The sequence below is a fragment of the Puccinia triticina genome, chromosome 2A (genome assembly GCF_026914185.1).
Source record: "Puccinia triticina chromosome 2A, complete sequence".
NCBI classification, from domain to species: domain Eukaryota; kingdom Fungi; phylum Basidiomycota; class Pucciniomycetes; order Pucciniales; family Pucciniaceae; genus Puccinia; species Puccinia triticina.
Genome location: NC_070559.1, coordinates 4,153,192 through 4,170,445, shown reverse-complemented (window position 1 = coordinate 4,170,445; position 17,254 = coordinate 4,153,192). Strand labels below are relative to the sequence as shown.

At 44.2% G+C, this 17,254-nt stretch overlaps 3 protein-coding genes across 3 annotated transcripts; all 3 read right to left on the bottom strand.

Annotated features, from left to right (window-relative positions):
* Positions 1–3,563: 3,563 nt before the first annotated feature.
* Positions 3,564–5,444, bottom strand: PtA15_2A431 (uncharacterized protein; the record flags this gene model as incomplete). The annotated part of the gene is made up of 5 exons (XM_053166453.1): positions 3,564–3,802; positions 3,873–4,083; positions 4,152–4,475; positions 4,553–5,295; positions 5,381–5,444. 5 exons carry the CDS (start codon positions 5,442–5,444, stop codon positions 3,564–3,566), a joined length of 1,581 nt encoding a protein of 526 aa, XP_053017673.1.
* A 7,202-nt stretch (positions 5,445–12,646) lies between these two features.
* PtA15_2A430 (uncharacterized protein) lies at positions 12,647–14,134 on the bottom strand (the record flags this gene model as incomplete). Its single annotated transcript, XM_053166452.1, has 5 exons — positions 12,647–12,733; positions 12,866–13,631; positions 13,736–13,831; positions 13,919–13,956; positions 14,033–14,134. The coding sequence occupies 5 exons, from the start codon at positions 14,132–14,134 to the stop codon at positions 12,647–12,649; spliced, it is 1,089 nt and encodes a 362-aa protein (XP_053017672.1).
* A 428-nt stretch (positions 14,135–14,562) lies between these two features.
* PtA15_2A429 (uncharacterized protein) lies at positions 14,563–16,935 on the bottom strand (the record flags this gene model as incomplete). Its single annotated transcript, XM_053166450.1, has 5 exons — positions 14,563–14,676; positions 14,764–15,948; positions 16,018–16,262; positions 16,349–16,815; positions 16,898–16,935. 5 exons carry the CDS (start codon positions 16,933–16,935, stop codon positions 14,563–14,565), a joined length of 2,049 nt encoding a protein of 682 aa, XP_053017671.1.
* Positions 16,936–17,254: the final 319 nt, after the last annotated feature.

Here is a 17,254-nt window from a genome sequence, read left to right as displayed (position 1 = left end):
AGATTTGGAGATTTTATTGAAGAGGATTTTGTACAAGGGTGTGAAGACAAACTTATCATTCCAAAAACCAACTAAAATGTCTGATGATCCTTTCCGCCAAGTGGGGAACTTTGAAATACCACCAATGAGCTTCTTTCCAGAATCATTGAAACCAAGATATTTCAAGCTTACAAATAGAATAAAATTTGAAAGAGAAGAAGGGGAAATATTTGAACAATTCAATATGGCTTGGGAAAAAGGTAAAACATATTCCAAATCAGGGGAGATTGTATCCAAAGACCTTCCAATTGTAGTCAGAGACCTCAGATATGATGAAAGTGAAAACTCATCTGAAGGCTTTGCTTTTCTTATCTTAAACACAAGAGAGAGAGTATACAGACATGAATTCCTGACAAAGCTAAGTACATTGATAGTGCACTTGAAGGCATGCTTTATAGGTTTAGAAGACTCATTCAAATCAAGGATCAAAAATTGGGACAAAGACATCCACAGAGGAAAGTTTTATGAATGGCTTCATGAGTTAATCCTAGGACAAAGAGGCACTGTATTACCACTCTTTGGAAATTGGGCAATTAAAAACAGAAATTTATCAAAAGATCCTCCTAGTTCTTTAGATTTTTTGGCCAGCCAACTATTGATAATGTACTACTTTGGTAATTCACAGCCCAATCCCCAAGTCATTAGATTGTCACTTTTTTTGATTGGTTATTGGATCAAGAATCAAGGGGATCAAGAATTTATAAATTCTTTCAAAGATGATAAAGATTATTGGAATACTGTGGTTTCAATATTGAATAAAAAATTCAATATTGATGGCCAATCTTCTTTGAATAACCTCTTTCCAATGTAAAAATTAGTCCAGAAAATTATAATTTCTATCCCTAGGGCCATTTAATTTATCCCCATTCATTTCTCAAAAATAGCATTTCTTTTGTCTTCAGATTTCTTAGTATTTTGACTCATCATGAAAGATTTTTGCTTAATCATGAATCATTTGAACTTCAAGTCAAAGTAAAACAAAATGGAATTCAAGCAAAAGAATTTGAGTTAGAGCAAAGTTTATATAAAACAATGAAATATACCAGTTGCATTTACCAATCCAGTTTACTTCTTTTTCCACAGAATACAATATTTTCCCACATACCTTTGAAGCAAGGAAAGGAAGCCAAAGTGTATGAGAGATCAACCAGAGAAAAACCAACTTCAAGGAACTCAGAGGAAAAAAAAGGGGCCAAGAAAGCCCTTCAGGAGGGTTTGGAGCTGCTATCTTTTTTGACTGAAAAATGCTCACACTACAAGGGGTTTTATCCAGTAGAGACCACAGGTAACAGTTTGCAGAAGAACTGATGGGTTTTATTTCTATCTAATAAGTTGGATTAAATGCTGTTACAACATTGATGGCTTAGTTGTGGGACAGAAGGTGAAACTAAATGCATATTCATATGCAACAGGTGAAACAAAATACAGGTGAAACAGATAGAAATAGTGAAATTCCAACAAGAAACCCTTCAAGGGGATATCATATAAAAAACACCAATGTTATGACTATTTCTTGGAAATAGTTTTTAAAAATTTATTTGTGTGCCAATCCAACAGATACATTACTATTTTAGATCAATAATCTTTGGGTTAGGGATGATACCAGGCACCCTTTTCTGCTTACTGGTACATGTTTTGAAAAACAGGTGCAAAAAAGGCAGGTACCTGGACCAGGTAGCTGCCATACACCATGGAATTTAACTGGATCTGTGTTGGATGCTGTTTGCTTTCTTCTGCATGCTGTCAGTTCTGCTGCTGGCTGGGAAGTTACAGATTCTTTTCAACTTCTGGAGGCATTTATCATTGTACTGCGTAGGGAACAACACAGCTTTTCCGCGCCTGGAGACAATCCTGTCATAGATCATCCTTTGCGCTAGGCCACACCCAGCTCTACACACTCCCTGAAACAAACTTAGAATTAGCACAGTTCTAATTATAATAACAACGGTAAAACTCCAATCCTCATATCAACAAAAGGAGCTGATACAGTCAGTTACATGATTTGAAAAACACCAGCCTGGATTACATCTAAGTTAACCACATTGTTTGTCTCTACATCTTCCACACCATTCATAGCCTCCACTATGCCTAACATTATTCCCTCTGAACTCATTTCCAGCAAAAGAGCCACTTAAATTTACAGTTTCCCATTTGCAAAAACTGGTTTAGAACAGAATACTGATGTTGACCTGGAGAATCTTTTATTGAATGCTATATCTGGAAAAGTATCCAGACAGATGCATTCCTCTGCCGGATTGGAAAAGGCCAAAGGTCTTGGCTAAGTTGCAATTACCAGCAAATTTGTACTGGACATTGTAAGAGACCTGGGGAAGGGCCTACAATTGATTTTAGAACTGGGAAGAAGCAGAAAAAGCTCAAGCAGACTTACTTGGTCATTGCAATTGAAATGGTTGTGCAAACTGGTTTGGGTATTGGAACAAAGGGAAAAGGTTTGGGGCAATGTGGTGCTTTCTGGGTCTTGCTTTAAGAAAGCCAGTTACCAGATCAAAAACCTCTCTTATACTGCAGTGCACGTGTGTAATTCATGGGGCTCTTCTCAGACTCATTTCTCTATACCTCCTGGTTTGGCCTGCTCCACCCGCTTGCGTGCTTGGACCTAGGTGACCTCCCCCAGCGGTCCGGTCACTGTCCAAGAAATGGTGACTCCAAGTTGCAGCAAGCAGGGAACACAGGCCTGAGGAAAAAAGCTCAAGGCCGGAAAAAATCCAAGGAAGCCCAGAAAGGGGGCCTAGCTGCTAGCTTGTGAAGGGGAGAAAAGCCTCTCACTACAAGAGACTCACTGGGTCTCAGGGAACAGGTGCAGAGAACTGATGTGTTATGATTATCCAGATGAGCAGGGTTTATAGCTTTTACAACTGAGGGACAGGTTGTGGGCAGAAGGTGGACATGTATATTCATCTAGGAGGAAGGAAAGGAGTGACAGGGATGCAAAAGGGAGAGACAATAGGAAAGAGAGGTGGAGTTTCAACAACTAATCCCTCTCTCACTAAGCTAGCTACATGAAATAAAGCCCCCAAGACTGTTGCAAGAATTGCTCCAAGGCCTCTCTGCCTTGTCCCTTTGTCCCCTACAGTGAAAAGCATTCACAGCTCTTACAGGATTAGCCAATGAATCAGGCCTCTTCAAAAACAAGTGTATTGTAGGAACAATCAATGATATATCTTGGATAGTGATAGTTTATAGTTGGCTAAATAGCTCAACAGGCTCTTAATACCAAACCCTAATAAAGGAATATAATTTTATAATTGTAGTAGGGAAGATATATGTAGGAAAAGGGCGGAATTGATTTAATGCTAAATTGGATCAAGGGTAAGAGATTGTGTTCTCTACTTACTAGTTAGTAAAAGGATTATCTCAAAAGAGCACAATATAAAGAGCACAATACAGAAAGTGATTCCTGGATTAAGACACCATCAGAGATCGGTGAGCAAAGTCTGCGATGGGGACGAGATGGTGCCCATCGCGATGAGCTGGGAGTAGAGACCTTCCGGAGAGCAGCCTGGTCACGGTGAGAAGATAGTCTCATCCGGAGGCAGTAGCGAACTGGTATCCTGGGGGATATCCGTAGGATGTTGAGCGAGGATGGCGTCGGTTGAGGAAGTAGTTGAAGGGTGCAGAGGGCGTGGTTTAGGGTGGGTGGGAACGGCAGGCTGGGGTAGAGGAATGCGACTGTCGATCTGTTCGAGCACTTGTTGCCATGTTTTCAGGCCGAGCCGGCAGTTGTCCGCGAATGGTTGGAATGCTGTGGTGGGAATTGCGGGCAGTCATATGAGCCTGGGGGAACATGTGGAGAGGAGGCATGATTTACTGACCTTTCGGACTGAGCTGCTCCATGACTGTGAAGAGGGGCAGAACAAACAGGGTGGTGAAGCCGATTTGACTCTTAGCTTGAGCACGCTTGTCGGCAGGATCGAGGGTCACAACGCTAATGGGTAGGCGGAGATCAGCTTCTAGTGCTGCTTGACGGGCCCACTCGTTCAGGAGGCATGAAGACCACGTCAGAGAGATGTGATGCGGGCGGCTCTACAAAGGGCAGGATTGATGAGTGGGCAGTGTGTGGTTGGCGAAAAGAAGGCAGCGCGAAGACGTACCGGGTTTGAGATGTCTGCACACTTCATGAGACCAGCCGTGATCAAGAGTTTTGCGGCTAGGTGCTCATCGGGATTGTGGGGGTCATCTTCCGGAGCTGTAGCCCACTTAGAGGCTAGGCGGTTCAGTTCTTCCACAATTGGAAAATGTCGCGCCATATCAGTGGCTAGCACAGCCTCGACAAGAACTTGCCTGAATGCGGGGTCCCCATCAACCATTTTCTCGAACCCATGCTCTCTTAACATCCTCGTGAATGTGACAAGATGGAAGTTTTCCAGCAAGGCACCGTCTGGAAATACAGAAGCAATAGGGGTTCGAGCGTTGACCTGATCAAACCAAGATGTGCCCAGCGTTAGAAAAAAAAACATGCGAGCGAGAGGCAGAAGAGGTAAGGAGGACTTGCCATGAACGCATTAGTCAGGCCCGGATGTCCAACATCATGACCAGCAGCAGCTAAAAGGAGGGCCCATACGCTCATTTCATCTAGCAACGAGCCGATACGTCCCACAGGTTGACGTTTCCAAGAGTCGGCGGAGTTGGAAGCAGACTCCTTCTGTAGAACCCAAGCCAGAGGAGGGACGAGGCCTTCATGTGAGAGCATCGTGTAGAGGGCTTGCACGACATCAACAGCATGGCGAAAGTTGTGGTAGGCGTTCCGTTGATCGTAGGCCACTTCAAGCGTGTCCACCAGACTTTGGAGACATTGTTCGGGGCCGACTACGCCGAGGCCTGCGAGCTTCTGAGTGAAGCCGGGGGTATACTCCAGATAGACGGCCAGCAACACATGCAGCGAGCCGCGGATCTCGGCGGGAGACAGCGAGTTGGCGTCAAAGGACCAAGTGTCGAGGATTCGAAGGAGCTGGGAGCGGGATGTCGAGGGAAGCGTTTCGGGCAGGTTGATGTGTGGGGCTGGGCGAGAGCGAGGAGCTGATGGACGAGGCTGAAGTGAACTGGAGGCAGCTTCGTTGAGGATGAGGTTGGGGAAGTTCCATGGAGAGGAGGTTGGGTCTTGACTTCCGTCTTCGGCCTCTTCGACGTCGCCTGTTTCGTCTTCGGCTGTGGCCGTCGAGCGGGTCCAGCTGGAGACAGATTCCAATTGCTTATCTGGAACTTGAAGGTTTCTACTAGCTCCAAAACTTGATTTACCTATTGAATGGTTTTATTGACATCAAAAGCCAGACAACAATCACAATAACTTGGAAACAATGGCTGGAAGACCATTTCAACATACGTTGAATATCTTCTACGGCTTCTCTGATTTGACCCAACTGCTTGGCTGGTTGACATTCTCCCATTCTTTTTGCATGATTCTTTGAGTGCAAGACTGGAAGCACTGAAGCATTATAGCAATGCAAGAGTTGAAAGGGAACTAAAAACTTAGTTAATAACATGGCTTCAGAAGCCTGTGGATTGAAGATTTTATATTTGGGCTTTGAAATGTGAGCATATGATTGAGGGTAGGAAGAAGAGGTGAGTCAGTAGATGGGGCTACTAATATTACATCCCTAGCTTGTTTTGGGGGACAAGTCAAATTTGAAAGAAGAAAAAAAACTAAAAATATGCCTGTCTAACCTGTATTTGACCTGGTATACTTACAGCCATCAGGATCTACACCAAAATTTGACACTTGGAGGCAAGCCTCTTGTGGACCAATCTCCTGCGGGCTCACAAGAACAGTCACAAGAATGTCACAGACCTGTCCTTGGCAGAACTCTTAGACTTAGGCCTCAACTCCCCGCACCAACCTAGCTTGGTAGGGAAGTACTGACTCTTCCTCTGAGCTAGGCGAGCACCCCACCTTTCTTCCTTCTTTCCTTTCCTCTTTCCTTTGTTTCCTTTCCCCTTCTAGCCGTAGATAGTTGGGAAGTACTGACACTTCCTCTGAGCTAGTTTTGCAATCCAAAGCCCCATTGGTTCTAGAAGTTTTCCCTCAAAGGCCTTTGCCTTGTGCCAGTCTCAGATCCTTTGTTCTCAGTTCCAGCAGCCTATTTGAGGCTCTTACACCCCTCTGCAAGACAGAGGAGGGTTTGTTAAGCTTGGATGGCAAAGGGGTCTTGATTTTTCCAAATGCTGATTTTCCTCACCCAGCCAAACCTTGCTGTTGAAGTTAATGCCTATATGACATCTAAGTTAGACCAGCAGTCCAATATCTGAATTGTACACCCATAACTGGATAGCCAGTGCTAGTTCTTAGTAAGGTTCCAATCCGGTGCCCCGGAGCCGGATATCAGCCATCCCGCACCCTGACCCTAGTCTTATCCGGAATCCGGCCGGATTTTCCCGGATCTGAAAGCAAGGGGCATTTCCCAAAAAAAGTGCCAATTTGATCGGGTATGCCGGGGATTCCCCGGTAGAGTTCCCGATTCATGCGGGTTTCACGGGTATTCCCCGAGAAAAGACCCTATTTTCGGGTGTTTTCTGAGGTTTACCCGCATAAATCTTGCTTTTGGAGTGCTTTTCACTATCCGGCCAGATGCCGGATCTCTCAAGCTCAATCCCGAACCCTGATCCGGTATGCGGGGTTTCCGGATTTCTCCGGATCTGCGGGGTCCGGATCGGAACCTTAGTTCTTAGGGATATGGTTTTGGTGAAAAAGGGGTCCCAGAAATCATATCAAACCAATGGTTTGAGGGCGCTGAACACCATCAATGAGGGGACAGAGTTTCAAATGGCAGGGGAATGAGAGAATTCTGTTACTGTTAGGGCCGGGAAAAAATGATGTGTTGCTGCTGCAGAGTCAAATTTTGACAGTAGCATCAAATTTAGCATTAAAGTTGGCTGGGAGAGGAAAATACTTGCTTGGAAAATCTGTGACTTGTTTGCCATATTCCTTTTTTGAAACCACCTACTCCTGTCACAACCTGTCACAGTCTGGCTCTTCTTCATAAGAACAGCAGGTTACAGGAAACACTGGGTTGATACAATTCTGTTGAGATACCCATATGCTTATATATCATATGGAGTATGCTTCAATCAAAACACAAGTAATCTTGTATCCTCTTAGTGAATCAGAACATCTTTCTCACTCACAAAGTTTCATAGGTTTGTCAACCATGAACTTTGGTTCTTTTCAAGAAACTGCTTGCAGTTGAGATGCAGCAAGCTTGAATCAAGCCTCAGCTCAAGCTGGAGTCAAGCACCCAAATTCCATGCTGGTGCACCTTCAGTGTGTACCTTGTTTGGGCCCGGCATCTCAATGCTTAATTACATGCTGTAGTGCTCATGCGGTAGGCTGAGACAAATGTTCAACCTTGCAAATGAGCATCCCCCTGAGCACCCTTTTATTTGCTTTTAGAAAACACTCCATGTGCCATTGAATCCAGCCAGAATAACATAAAAAGGGTATGTACACATGAAAGGGACATGTACATATGAGAGGAATATGTATGCATGAAAGGGGAATGTGAAAAGGTGTATTAACACATAGAAGGGATATGTAATGAATGCATGAAAGGGGTATGTATGCATGAAAGGGGTATGTGCAGTAAGGGGTATTTGGACATGAAAGGGATATGTAAACATCAAAGGGGTATGTAAACCTGAATGATGAAAGGGTTGAAAAGGATGTAAAAAACTCAAAGGGGACATGTAAACATGAAATGGTCATGAAAGCATGATGAAAGGGGTATGTACACATTGTGAAAGGGAATAGACATTCACATGAAAGGGATACATACACATGAAAGGGATGCACACACATGAAAGGGATACATGTACATGAAAGGGATACATGCACATGAAAGGGATACACACACATGAAAGGGATACACGCACATGAAAGGGGTATGTGCACATAAAGGGATATGTACACATTATGAAAGGGTTGAATACATACAAAAGGGATATGTGCACATGAAAGGGGTATGTGCAGAGGAATTGAATAAAACTTCTCTATTTCCGAAAAGAGAGCCAGTTGCGAGGACAAATCAGCAACAGTCTCCACCAGAACAACAACCGCGTAAAAAAAGGTAACTTCTTTGGTGAGCACCTGCACATCGGGAAGGATTCCACCATGGAGCAGTCCGTACCTGCTAACCAAGGAAGGCTGCTCCAGGCGGACAGCAGCTATGTGTATTGGCTGGCCGGACGGCGGAAGGTGTCTTTGCTCGCCGGGCCGGGGAGAATATTGCTCCTTGTAATTTACTTGGCTCGCCGGGCCCGGGGGGAATATTGCTCCTTACAATGCACCAGCTAGTCTACATCCTTGCCGAGGTTGCTCCCCGGCAATCACCTGCACATATGCTTGCCAAGAATGATTCATCCCCACCGGGCAGAATCCTTGGCACTTGTACATTCTTGACAAGGAGACTGGCCATTGAATGGAGTAAACACTCCCTTCGATGGCCGGTCCGACTGCACATCTAGAGGAGGAGAGTCCTCTCGATGGCCACTGTCTTCTCCCTTTGATGACCTATTACATCGGCGGCCATTGGGAGGGGTAACTGAAGGCCAAGGAGGCATTCTTGCACTGGGAAGGGGCTGGGTGGGACAATCTTTGCAAGATCAGCATGTGTGGGTTCTCAGGCCCTTTTTTTAGCAATTAAAGAAGTTTTATTCGGGGGTGCGTATGTGCACATGAAGGGTATGTGCACATGAAAGGGGTATGTGCACATGAAAGGGGAATTTTCACATGAAAGGGGAATTTTCACATGAAAGGGGAATTTTCACATGAAAGGGGAATTTTCACATGAAAGGGAAATTTGCACAGGTATCAACTCAGTATTTTGGATCCTGTACTCAGTTTTTTGTACCTTAGACTCATTCTTGCATAAATTATGCAATGTGCATGGAAATTGAATCAACCAGTGCATGATTCTTGCATGAGGCACAGCTTGCCTTGAGATCTTGCATCTCAACTGCAAGCAGTTTCTAGAGTTTTTCTTGCAGTGTTGCAGCATGCACTCTGTGAGTCACAAAGCCTCCCAGTCATTGCTTGTGTCATTTGAAGGGGGAGACGGGGGTGTGGGGCCAAGGGTAAGCTGGCACAGAGATTGTGTGTTGCTAAGCTGCGGCTCACATACCCTAGGGATAGGGTGATTAGATACCCTTCCATATACCTGGGTATCCGCTGGATTTTTCCCAGGATCTCAGAAATCCACATCCGCTGGCAGGTACCTGTTGGCCTTGGCGGGTACCTGCCAGCGGATAGGGGATACCCACAGCTGGTTTGAAGTGACCATCTCTAGCAGCTCTGCCGCTAAGTATGCCCAGGAGCTCTGCTGGTGATTCACATAACCCAAATTCCAATTACCATTTTCATAATTTATATAGACTTGAAGAAAATAGTGTGAATGTGGCAACTTGTTACAGTAGCAGTTCATTTCAATTTTTTGAAGATCAAAAAATAGATGAGAAGAAATAAGGGAAATTCTCTTTGAAGGATTCTGATCCAAATTTGAGGTTTAAAAGGAATATCTGAGTTAATGAAGGAAATAGATGTGAAATCTATTTGACTAGTAATATTCTCAATTATTTAATCTGGTGAGCTATATGTAGCTTGAAAATTTCAGGATGACAAGAATGAGTATCTTCAAATTGGAAATCACATGGTGGGGATTTAGTTTTTCCGTTTCTTTAGTTTTCTTTGAGGCTTGAAATTTGATTAGGAAATGAAAAAGATTGTATAAGAGCTGCTAGTTTTTTTCACCACGGCAAGATGCATCTCAGGCAATAAGGATTGTTCTTAAACTGTGTGGATCAAAACAAGAGAAAAACGTCAGTTACTGACTAAACATTAATATTATATGAAAATTGGCCACATAATTGATGATCGATAATTGTTTGCTTGATCAAAATAAAAGAGTTTATCCAGTGGCAAGATAAAAGCTCCTTTTTTCTTTCACAGATAATGTATGTGGAAATAACTCTTTGATGCCTAACATAAAGTTACAGGCCAATTGAAAAAAGAATTTAAAAAACTACCAACTCTTTTACCCAGTGAATTATTTGACACATCTAATAAATAAGATGAAGATTTAGTGGCCTGACCCTTTTATTTGAAAAACATCATCTTCCAAGATTCAAATCACAAACCCTGTTCATACTTCAAATTTCTCATCCCCATTGGCATTTCTCTTCCAAAACTTTGCATTTCTGCCTCAAGTGATATCAACTCTATAGGATGAGTTGTCAATTTTTGTTAACATTCAAAAAGTGATATGATTTCAACTATGAGCTGCAAATAAGTTCTGCTAAAGGAATGATTTCTGACAGTTATGATTATAATTTGCCTGAGATTCCATTGAAGTAGATCCTGCAGCCTCAGGGACCACTGAATTTCCCAGATTTTTACTTCTGTCTCCCTCATCTGATGGTGATAATGGATGATATAGAAATTTAGCTGCCTGGTGCATAGAGTTGGATCCAACATCCATTATTCAACAAGGTTGACATACTTTTTTCCGCTTGCTGCAATCCTGTACCTGGAAGGGTTTTACTATCTCTTAAACTTGAATCACCTACAAATCTTAACTGAATGAATGATTATGATTGAAAGAAAAAATCACACAGAAACTCTAATACATCGGAAACAACAGATGGATGAAAATTCAACTTACATTGAATTTCTTCTATGATTTCTCTGATTTGGCCAAATTGCTTGCCTGGCTGACATTGATCTTCCATTCTTTTTACATGATTCTTTGAATGTGAGACTGGAAGCGCTGAAGCACTATAGTAACATAAGATCTGAAAATAAACAAGGATGTCGTTTAATAACATAGCTATGGATAGAGACTTTTAGATTTTGTATGTAAAATATGCACAGGTGAGTCAGGTATGTGTATGAAGGTGGTTGGCAGAATAGATCATTCAGTAAATGGACTATTTATAATAATAAACTGCCTGGCACTTCTTTGTAAGCTAAGAGCAGGATAGTACAGGAAGCACCAGCACATTATGTCATGGTTTTATGTTTTTGCCAAGGATATTGTACATGAATACAAGATCTTCAATGAGACAGCTTGCTAGATTGTCTTATCAATCAGACATTGAGCTTATAGCTGTGCCATTCTGTATTATGCATATCCTGAATTAACTGTATCAACTGTGAAACATCATTGAAACTTTGGGGCATCCCCTTGCAGGCTGCTGAAGGTAACCCAACTTCACAATCAACAACCAGACCATTGGAGATATTCTTATCTGGTAAGATTTTTCTTTTAATTTATAACAGCTACTTGGAGTGAAGCGGGAGGTGGGGTGGAGTAGACGACGGGCTGCGCAAGTGCGCGCCAGGAGAAACCCCCGCGCGCCACGCAGCTCGGGTGCGCAGCCGGAAAGCTGCAAACCTCAAGCCGAGGCCAACCGGTACCGGCTAGAAACAGACGCCGAACCGATACCCTCAGCTTAGACGCCGTGCTCGATCCGCCAATTCTCGCAGGACTAAATCTTGCCGCCGCCCACCCACCCAGGTAGGGGTCCCGCCCTCCCCGGGCTCAGACCTCAGGGCTCAATACTCACAAAGAGAGAGAGTTCCACTTCCCAATAAGGAAGAGAATATCTCCCTCCAGTCATCCTCCCATTTCCCACCCTACTCCCAGCCGCCGCCGTAGCAGGTGGAAAGGGTTAGGGTTAGGAGGGGAGGGAAGGAGGGACACCCTTATCCCACACTTGGGTGGCTTGAGGAGTTAAAGGGTAGCTCCTGGGTCACCCTAGGCAACTAGGACCAAGATGGAAAGTCCAGAGGCTGGACAAGTAAAATAACAAGAGGGCTGGGGACAAAGAAAGTCACCAGCCCGCCGCAGAGGCAGAACACAAGAGTAGATTGGATTTCATGTGCACTGGTTGTGATTCTGATGGGTGTCTTAATTTAGGATCTACAAGGGCATGATCTGGAGGTCTCTAAATGCCAACAGGAAGTCCTCCAATATCACCTTTCCATGATAAAATTGCTATATTGATTGCTATTTGAGCCAAGCTGTGACAAGTTGGTGTGACTCAAAGAAATTGCTTTGATATCTGGTATGATTTGTTATGCCCTTTTTGTTGTTATCCTGCTGAATTGGTGTGCCAAGTATCCCCTCTTCATGAAAAACATTGGCCTTAGAATCCTCAAGCTGTAATGTATCTGTTTTCTGTGTTGTTGATTTGACTCAAACCTCAGTACGTGTCTGGGAATGTATCAACAATATATGTACATCAAGGAAAACCTGTCACCCATTATTACATCAGCTGGTAGCTCACTCCAGCTACAATTCCTCCTTGGGTTAATATTATCAGGATTGTGTATTGCATTCTTCCAACCCCGCTCAAAATTCAAATCACTCCTCCTCTTACAACAGAGTGAATTGACCAATCAATGCAAGATACCATCAAAGAACCTCCCGGACGAAAAACGAGAGAAGGAATGAGTGGGACACAAGAGGGAAGAATTGTACTGATTACAAAATAATAATAAAACCAAAGACGAGATTAAGACAACAACACTAAAAACTAGTAAGTTTGTAAATAAAAAATTAATAGCGTAAGCCGAGTTGAAAAGACGAAAAGAAGTGTGTTAAAGTTCTACTAAGATGGGGCCGGTATCTGTCAGTCGAAAGCCATTGGCGATCATTGCTGCAAGCTTTTTCGGATCGTCAGTAAGCTATGTTTTTTGCATTTCATGACCAAAAGAAACACGGTAGACAAATGAGCAAAAGAAGAAAAGACATGTTCAGCTAAAAGACGCGAAGAGGAAGCTGATTTGATGATTAAGATTTGAGATTGTCTTGCTTACATGGTCTGTCTGCTCGCTTTGGCAACTAGTTTGATCTGAGGGAGTTTGTGGAGATTGTTCTGATTCACTAGCAGCTTGCTGAGGTTCAGGTTGGTCCCAGAGACGGGAGACGAAGTCAGGTTTAGAGGTAAGGTGAGAAGCTTGACGATGGTCCCCATTGAGGTTACTGATAGAGAAATTTGAAGCTGTCAAAGTTGCGTCTTCAGGGTTCAAGGTTGAGTCTTCAGGGTCATCGGTATCATCGTTGGGCAGGTTGTGATCATCTCTGGCGGTCTGAAAGGTCCGAATGGTATCGAATTGGGTACTGCAAGAGGTCGGGGCAAAGCTGTTATCCCGTGAATGACGTTGGTTTTCCGACTGGGTGGAGGTCCGTGCGGATCCGGGTAGGGTGGATGAGGAGGAGAGACGAGGGGGTGGGTCTTGCTGTGATTCGATGAGGGATGCCGAAAGCCGGGTATCATGTTCATCGGGATGGGATCGATCCTGATGGTTGATGATTGTTTTGAGACTGTGGAAGCTGCGCTTTTGAGCTGCCGTTTGGTGACTGTGTTGGGTAGAGGTAGATTGAAAGTTGTTCGGGATTGATAGCTGATATTTGGAAGCTTCTGAGGAAACCGGGGGACAACGGGGCGGGTCATAGGCTCGCCAGGCGGATGATGCGCCGTCGGGTGTATGAGGAAGGTCTGAACTCAGATCAGGTGTGGTGATTGCTCCTCGGATTTTCAAATGCGAAAAGGGTGCCTGAGAATAGACGTCGACGAGACATCTATCGATTGAAATTGCCAGAACCGTTGTTGTGAATAATCCTGTTTCAGCGCTATTAATACTGTCTGTGATTGATTAAGTAAGAAAAGCATGTAAAGGACTGACCTGACTGTTTGAGAGACAATCTTATTTGCTGCCGCTTCGTCAGCTTGTTGTTGAGCGGTATCAATAACAGGTAAAGATGGTGAAGGAGTCACTTGACTGATTGGTTTGGGAAGAGTTGGTTCAGAATATATACCTGGGCCATTAAGAGGATGGTGAGAACGATGAGTAAGTTAACTGGCTCACGGTGGATTGGCAATTAGTGGGGTACGCTCATCAGCATCCTGCTTAAGTTCAAGTCGGTTAGCGTGTTAGTTATCCATAGATGAGATTAGATGAGGCGCTATGTAGTCTACTGACGGCTTCAGAGTGTGGGTGAATGGGCCGTTGTTCCTGCTGTTGCTGCTCTTGAGTTCTCGGGGATGGCCAGCACAGGCACGGACAGTTGAAGGGGAATCCCATTGTTCGGTTCAGGAGAAGCTGTTTGGATTAGTTGGCTCCAAGTGGGATTGTTCCGCCGGCGACCCACTGGCCAACGGTCTTCCTCCCACATTCAGAGCGGGCCGGGTTCGGGCTGAAAAACGGGGTCCAAACCCGCCCCGCAGACAAGTCGGGCAATGAGGACTTCTCCCTTCAATCTGGAAAGTCAGATCTGAATCCTGAGCCTCTAAACAAAAGGAAAGAAAGCTTTTGAAATTTGCAATAACAAAAATCAACCATACCAAGAACAAAAAAAATGTACATCCTTAGAGACAGAGAGTTTCTTCTGTACAGAAGATGGTTTGCATGATTAAAGGAATTGGTCTAGTCAAAACATATCATCCCAATAAGAAAACGGAACAGAGAACAGATGAAGGAAGAAGGATGACAAGTTTTAGACAAGGGATGCGCTAAGAGAATCTGCTCAATGCTCCCCCGCCTGTATCGCCTTTTTGCGCGGCCTTCTGTTTTTGTTGTTGGATATGGAGCTGTTTTCTTTGAGAGAGCTTAGCCTTCAATGCTTCCTGTATAGTCAAATAAGGCCGGGTTTAATGACAATGTCTCATTTCTCTCAAAAGGGAACGGAACGAGTAATGAGTGCTAAGACGTACGGTTTGGGGCGTGATAACATTTTGTCGCTTTTTACGCCTTAGGAATCGTTTGAGGGTCGAGTTTTTACCCCTCATTTTCTTCTTTTCGGTTACCTTTTCGGTTTTGGTGTCGCTCGGACCTTCAGGATCATCTTCTTGGTCGTCATCTTCTTGGTCACCTTCGAGGGCATCGACTCCGGACAATTTCAGCTTTTGAATACGTGTTAGCTTCCTGTAGGGGGTATTAGCGTTCGGATTGTTGACGATGACCGTTTGATTGTTCTTATCCTTGATTGATGAAGTAGATTGAAAGAGTTGGTGAGTTGTTTCGGGTTTCGGGGCTACCGAGCCCACAAAGTTCGGGTTGATATTGATCAGTTCGAAGGGTATTTTATCCAACAGGTTGTGGACTTCTCGTTCTTTCTTCCGAGTCTTGGTTTCGAATGGATCGGCCTCCAAACTATCGAAATGGGCTTCGCCTGAACCGGGGATAATCAACTGAGAGAAGCCAGACGAATGACTAACCCCAAGGATATCTTCGAATGGACAGAATTGAACTTGTTCAACTTCCTGTGATGGGAACAGCTGGTTCATGTAAGCGCCTTTCTTCGAATCAGCTTTACCGATGTCCGAGTAAACTGAAACGTGTGCCCCCCATCCAACGGCCAAGAGTCCTTTCTGTGACCACGCCGTCGTCTTGGCCGGTTTTTTCAGAGTCCATGAGGTCAACGTTTTCCAATTCCGAGCATCCCACACTTTCAAGCTGCCATCGAGGCCGGTGGTGGTAAGCAAGTTACCAGAGCTGGACGGATCAACCGACAGACTTGTAACGGGACCGAGATGAGCTAGAAACTTGACGAGGGGTTGGTTGACGGAAGGACTCCAGAGTGTCACTGTTCCGTTTTGGTGGCCGAGATTGATGATTGAATTGAATGGGTTTTGGGCCATCGTATGACAGGAACCGAGTTTCGTGGCGTGTTGAGCAACGATTTGACCAGTACTTGTGTCGTGATACTTCAACCACCCTGGTAGTCCGACGGTTGTTAGTAGAAAGTGGTAGGGCAAGAATTCCATCTGAGTCACTTCGACGTGGCCCCGTAATTGATGCAGCTCCGATCCTTGGTGGCCATCGTAGATGTACACGTATTTCTTTTGGGCGATCGCGAGGAAAGATTGATTGTGTAGCCATTTAACCGCCCTCAGATGCTCGTTTAATAGGCCGATTTCAAATATTAAATTTAAAGATTTGAGATTGATATTCGAATATTTGCCGACCTTCTGATCGATCAGAGCCAAGAAGTTTCCGTTACGGTTATAGTCAAACTTATACGGCCCGCCGATTCCGCTATTCGTATCTTTCAAGTTGAGGTTAAAGCTCTTCAGTGAAATGTGTAGGTTGGTTGAGGATTTGATGTCCGATTGTTTGAATTTCCAAGTCTTTTCTAGTTTGTTCTCTGGTTCTAGCAGGTTTCCATTTGTTTGATTTTGATTTAGAAGTAAAAGATTATCATGTTCTTGTGCTTTTTCGATCGACTTTAACTTAGACTTTGCGATTCCAGCAAGATGATTGGACAGTTTCCTATTATTTTGTGTTACTTTCTTTTACGTAGAAGTTGAAATTTTCCTGAGATTAGTTCACTATCGAAAGCTTCAAGATGAAAATAAAGAGAACTTGCCTTCCAATCGTTTGTCTCATTGCGGATAAGTTTCTTGGTTGAAGCCGGGTTGTGGCCGCTGTCCAAGTACTGGTTGGTTTGGTCTTGGTTCACTTGATATTCTCGGAGTTCCTGATCTTTTGTCTTCTTCTGTTGTTCTTGTTTCTTCTTCATCGTGTTCTTCGGGGAGGTCTTGTGTGCACTGGTCTGTGTGTATATAAACAGCTCCACATTTTTATTCAACTCAGACTTCGAGGGGGTCCAAAGCCACCCGCCGAACTTTGCATACTGCGTGCATGCAAAATACTTCTTCCATACTTCGCAGTCACATTTTGACTTGATGACCTCCCAATCGAAATTAAACACAGCCATTTCGTCCAAGATTGCCTTGAGAGGAACTAATTTACATCCCAAACAGCTTTATATGCCGATGACCTCTTGTCAGCTGATCGCAAGTTCCTCCTGGAGGCTGTGAAGCACGCGGAGAGTGCTGGACGAACAAGTGATTTGTGGGCTTGACAGACCAAGACCACTCCATGGTTTGGCTTTTCTTGAGCTGCTTCAGTGATTTTCTCTCCCAAACCCTGATGATGCTCAATTAAACCCAAGCGAAACTACGTTGACATCAAGCTAACTCAACCAACCTATTCCCGCTGGTTTGACGCCATTTCCCCACTCAAGTCATGCTTGATTCATATATTTATCACACCTCAAGTCCACATGCTACATGTCCCCCGCGGCGGCGCCGCCCCACCTCCACTGAAGAGCGTTATGTAGGGCCAATTGCAGCTCTTGGTATGGCAAAATAAACTAGGGGGCCGTGGTTCTGGAGGCTCGAGGGGATTGTGAATGAGAAT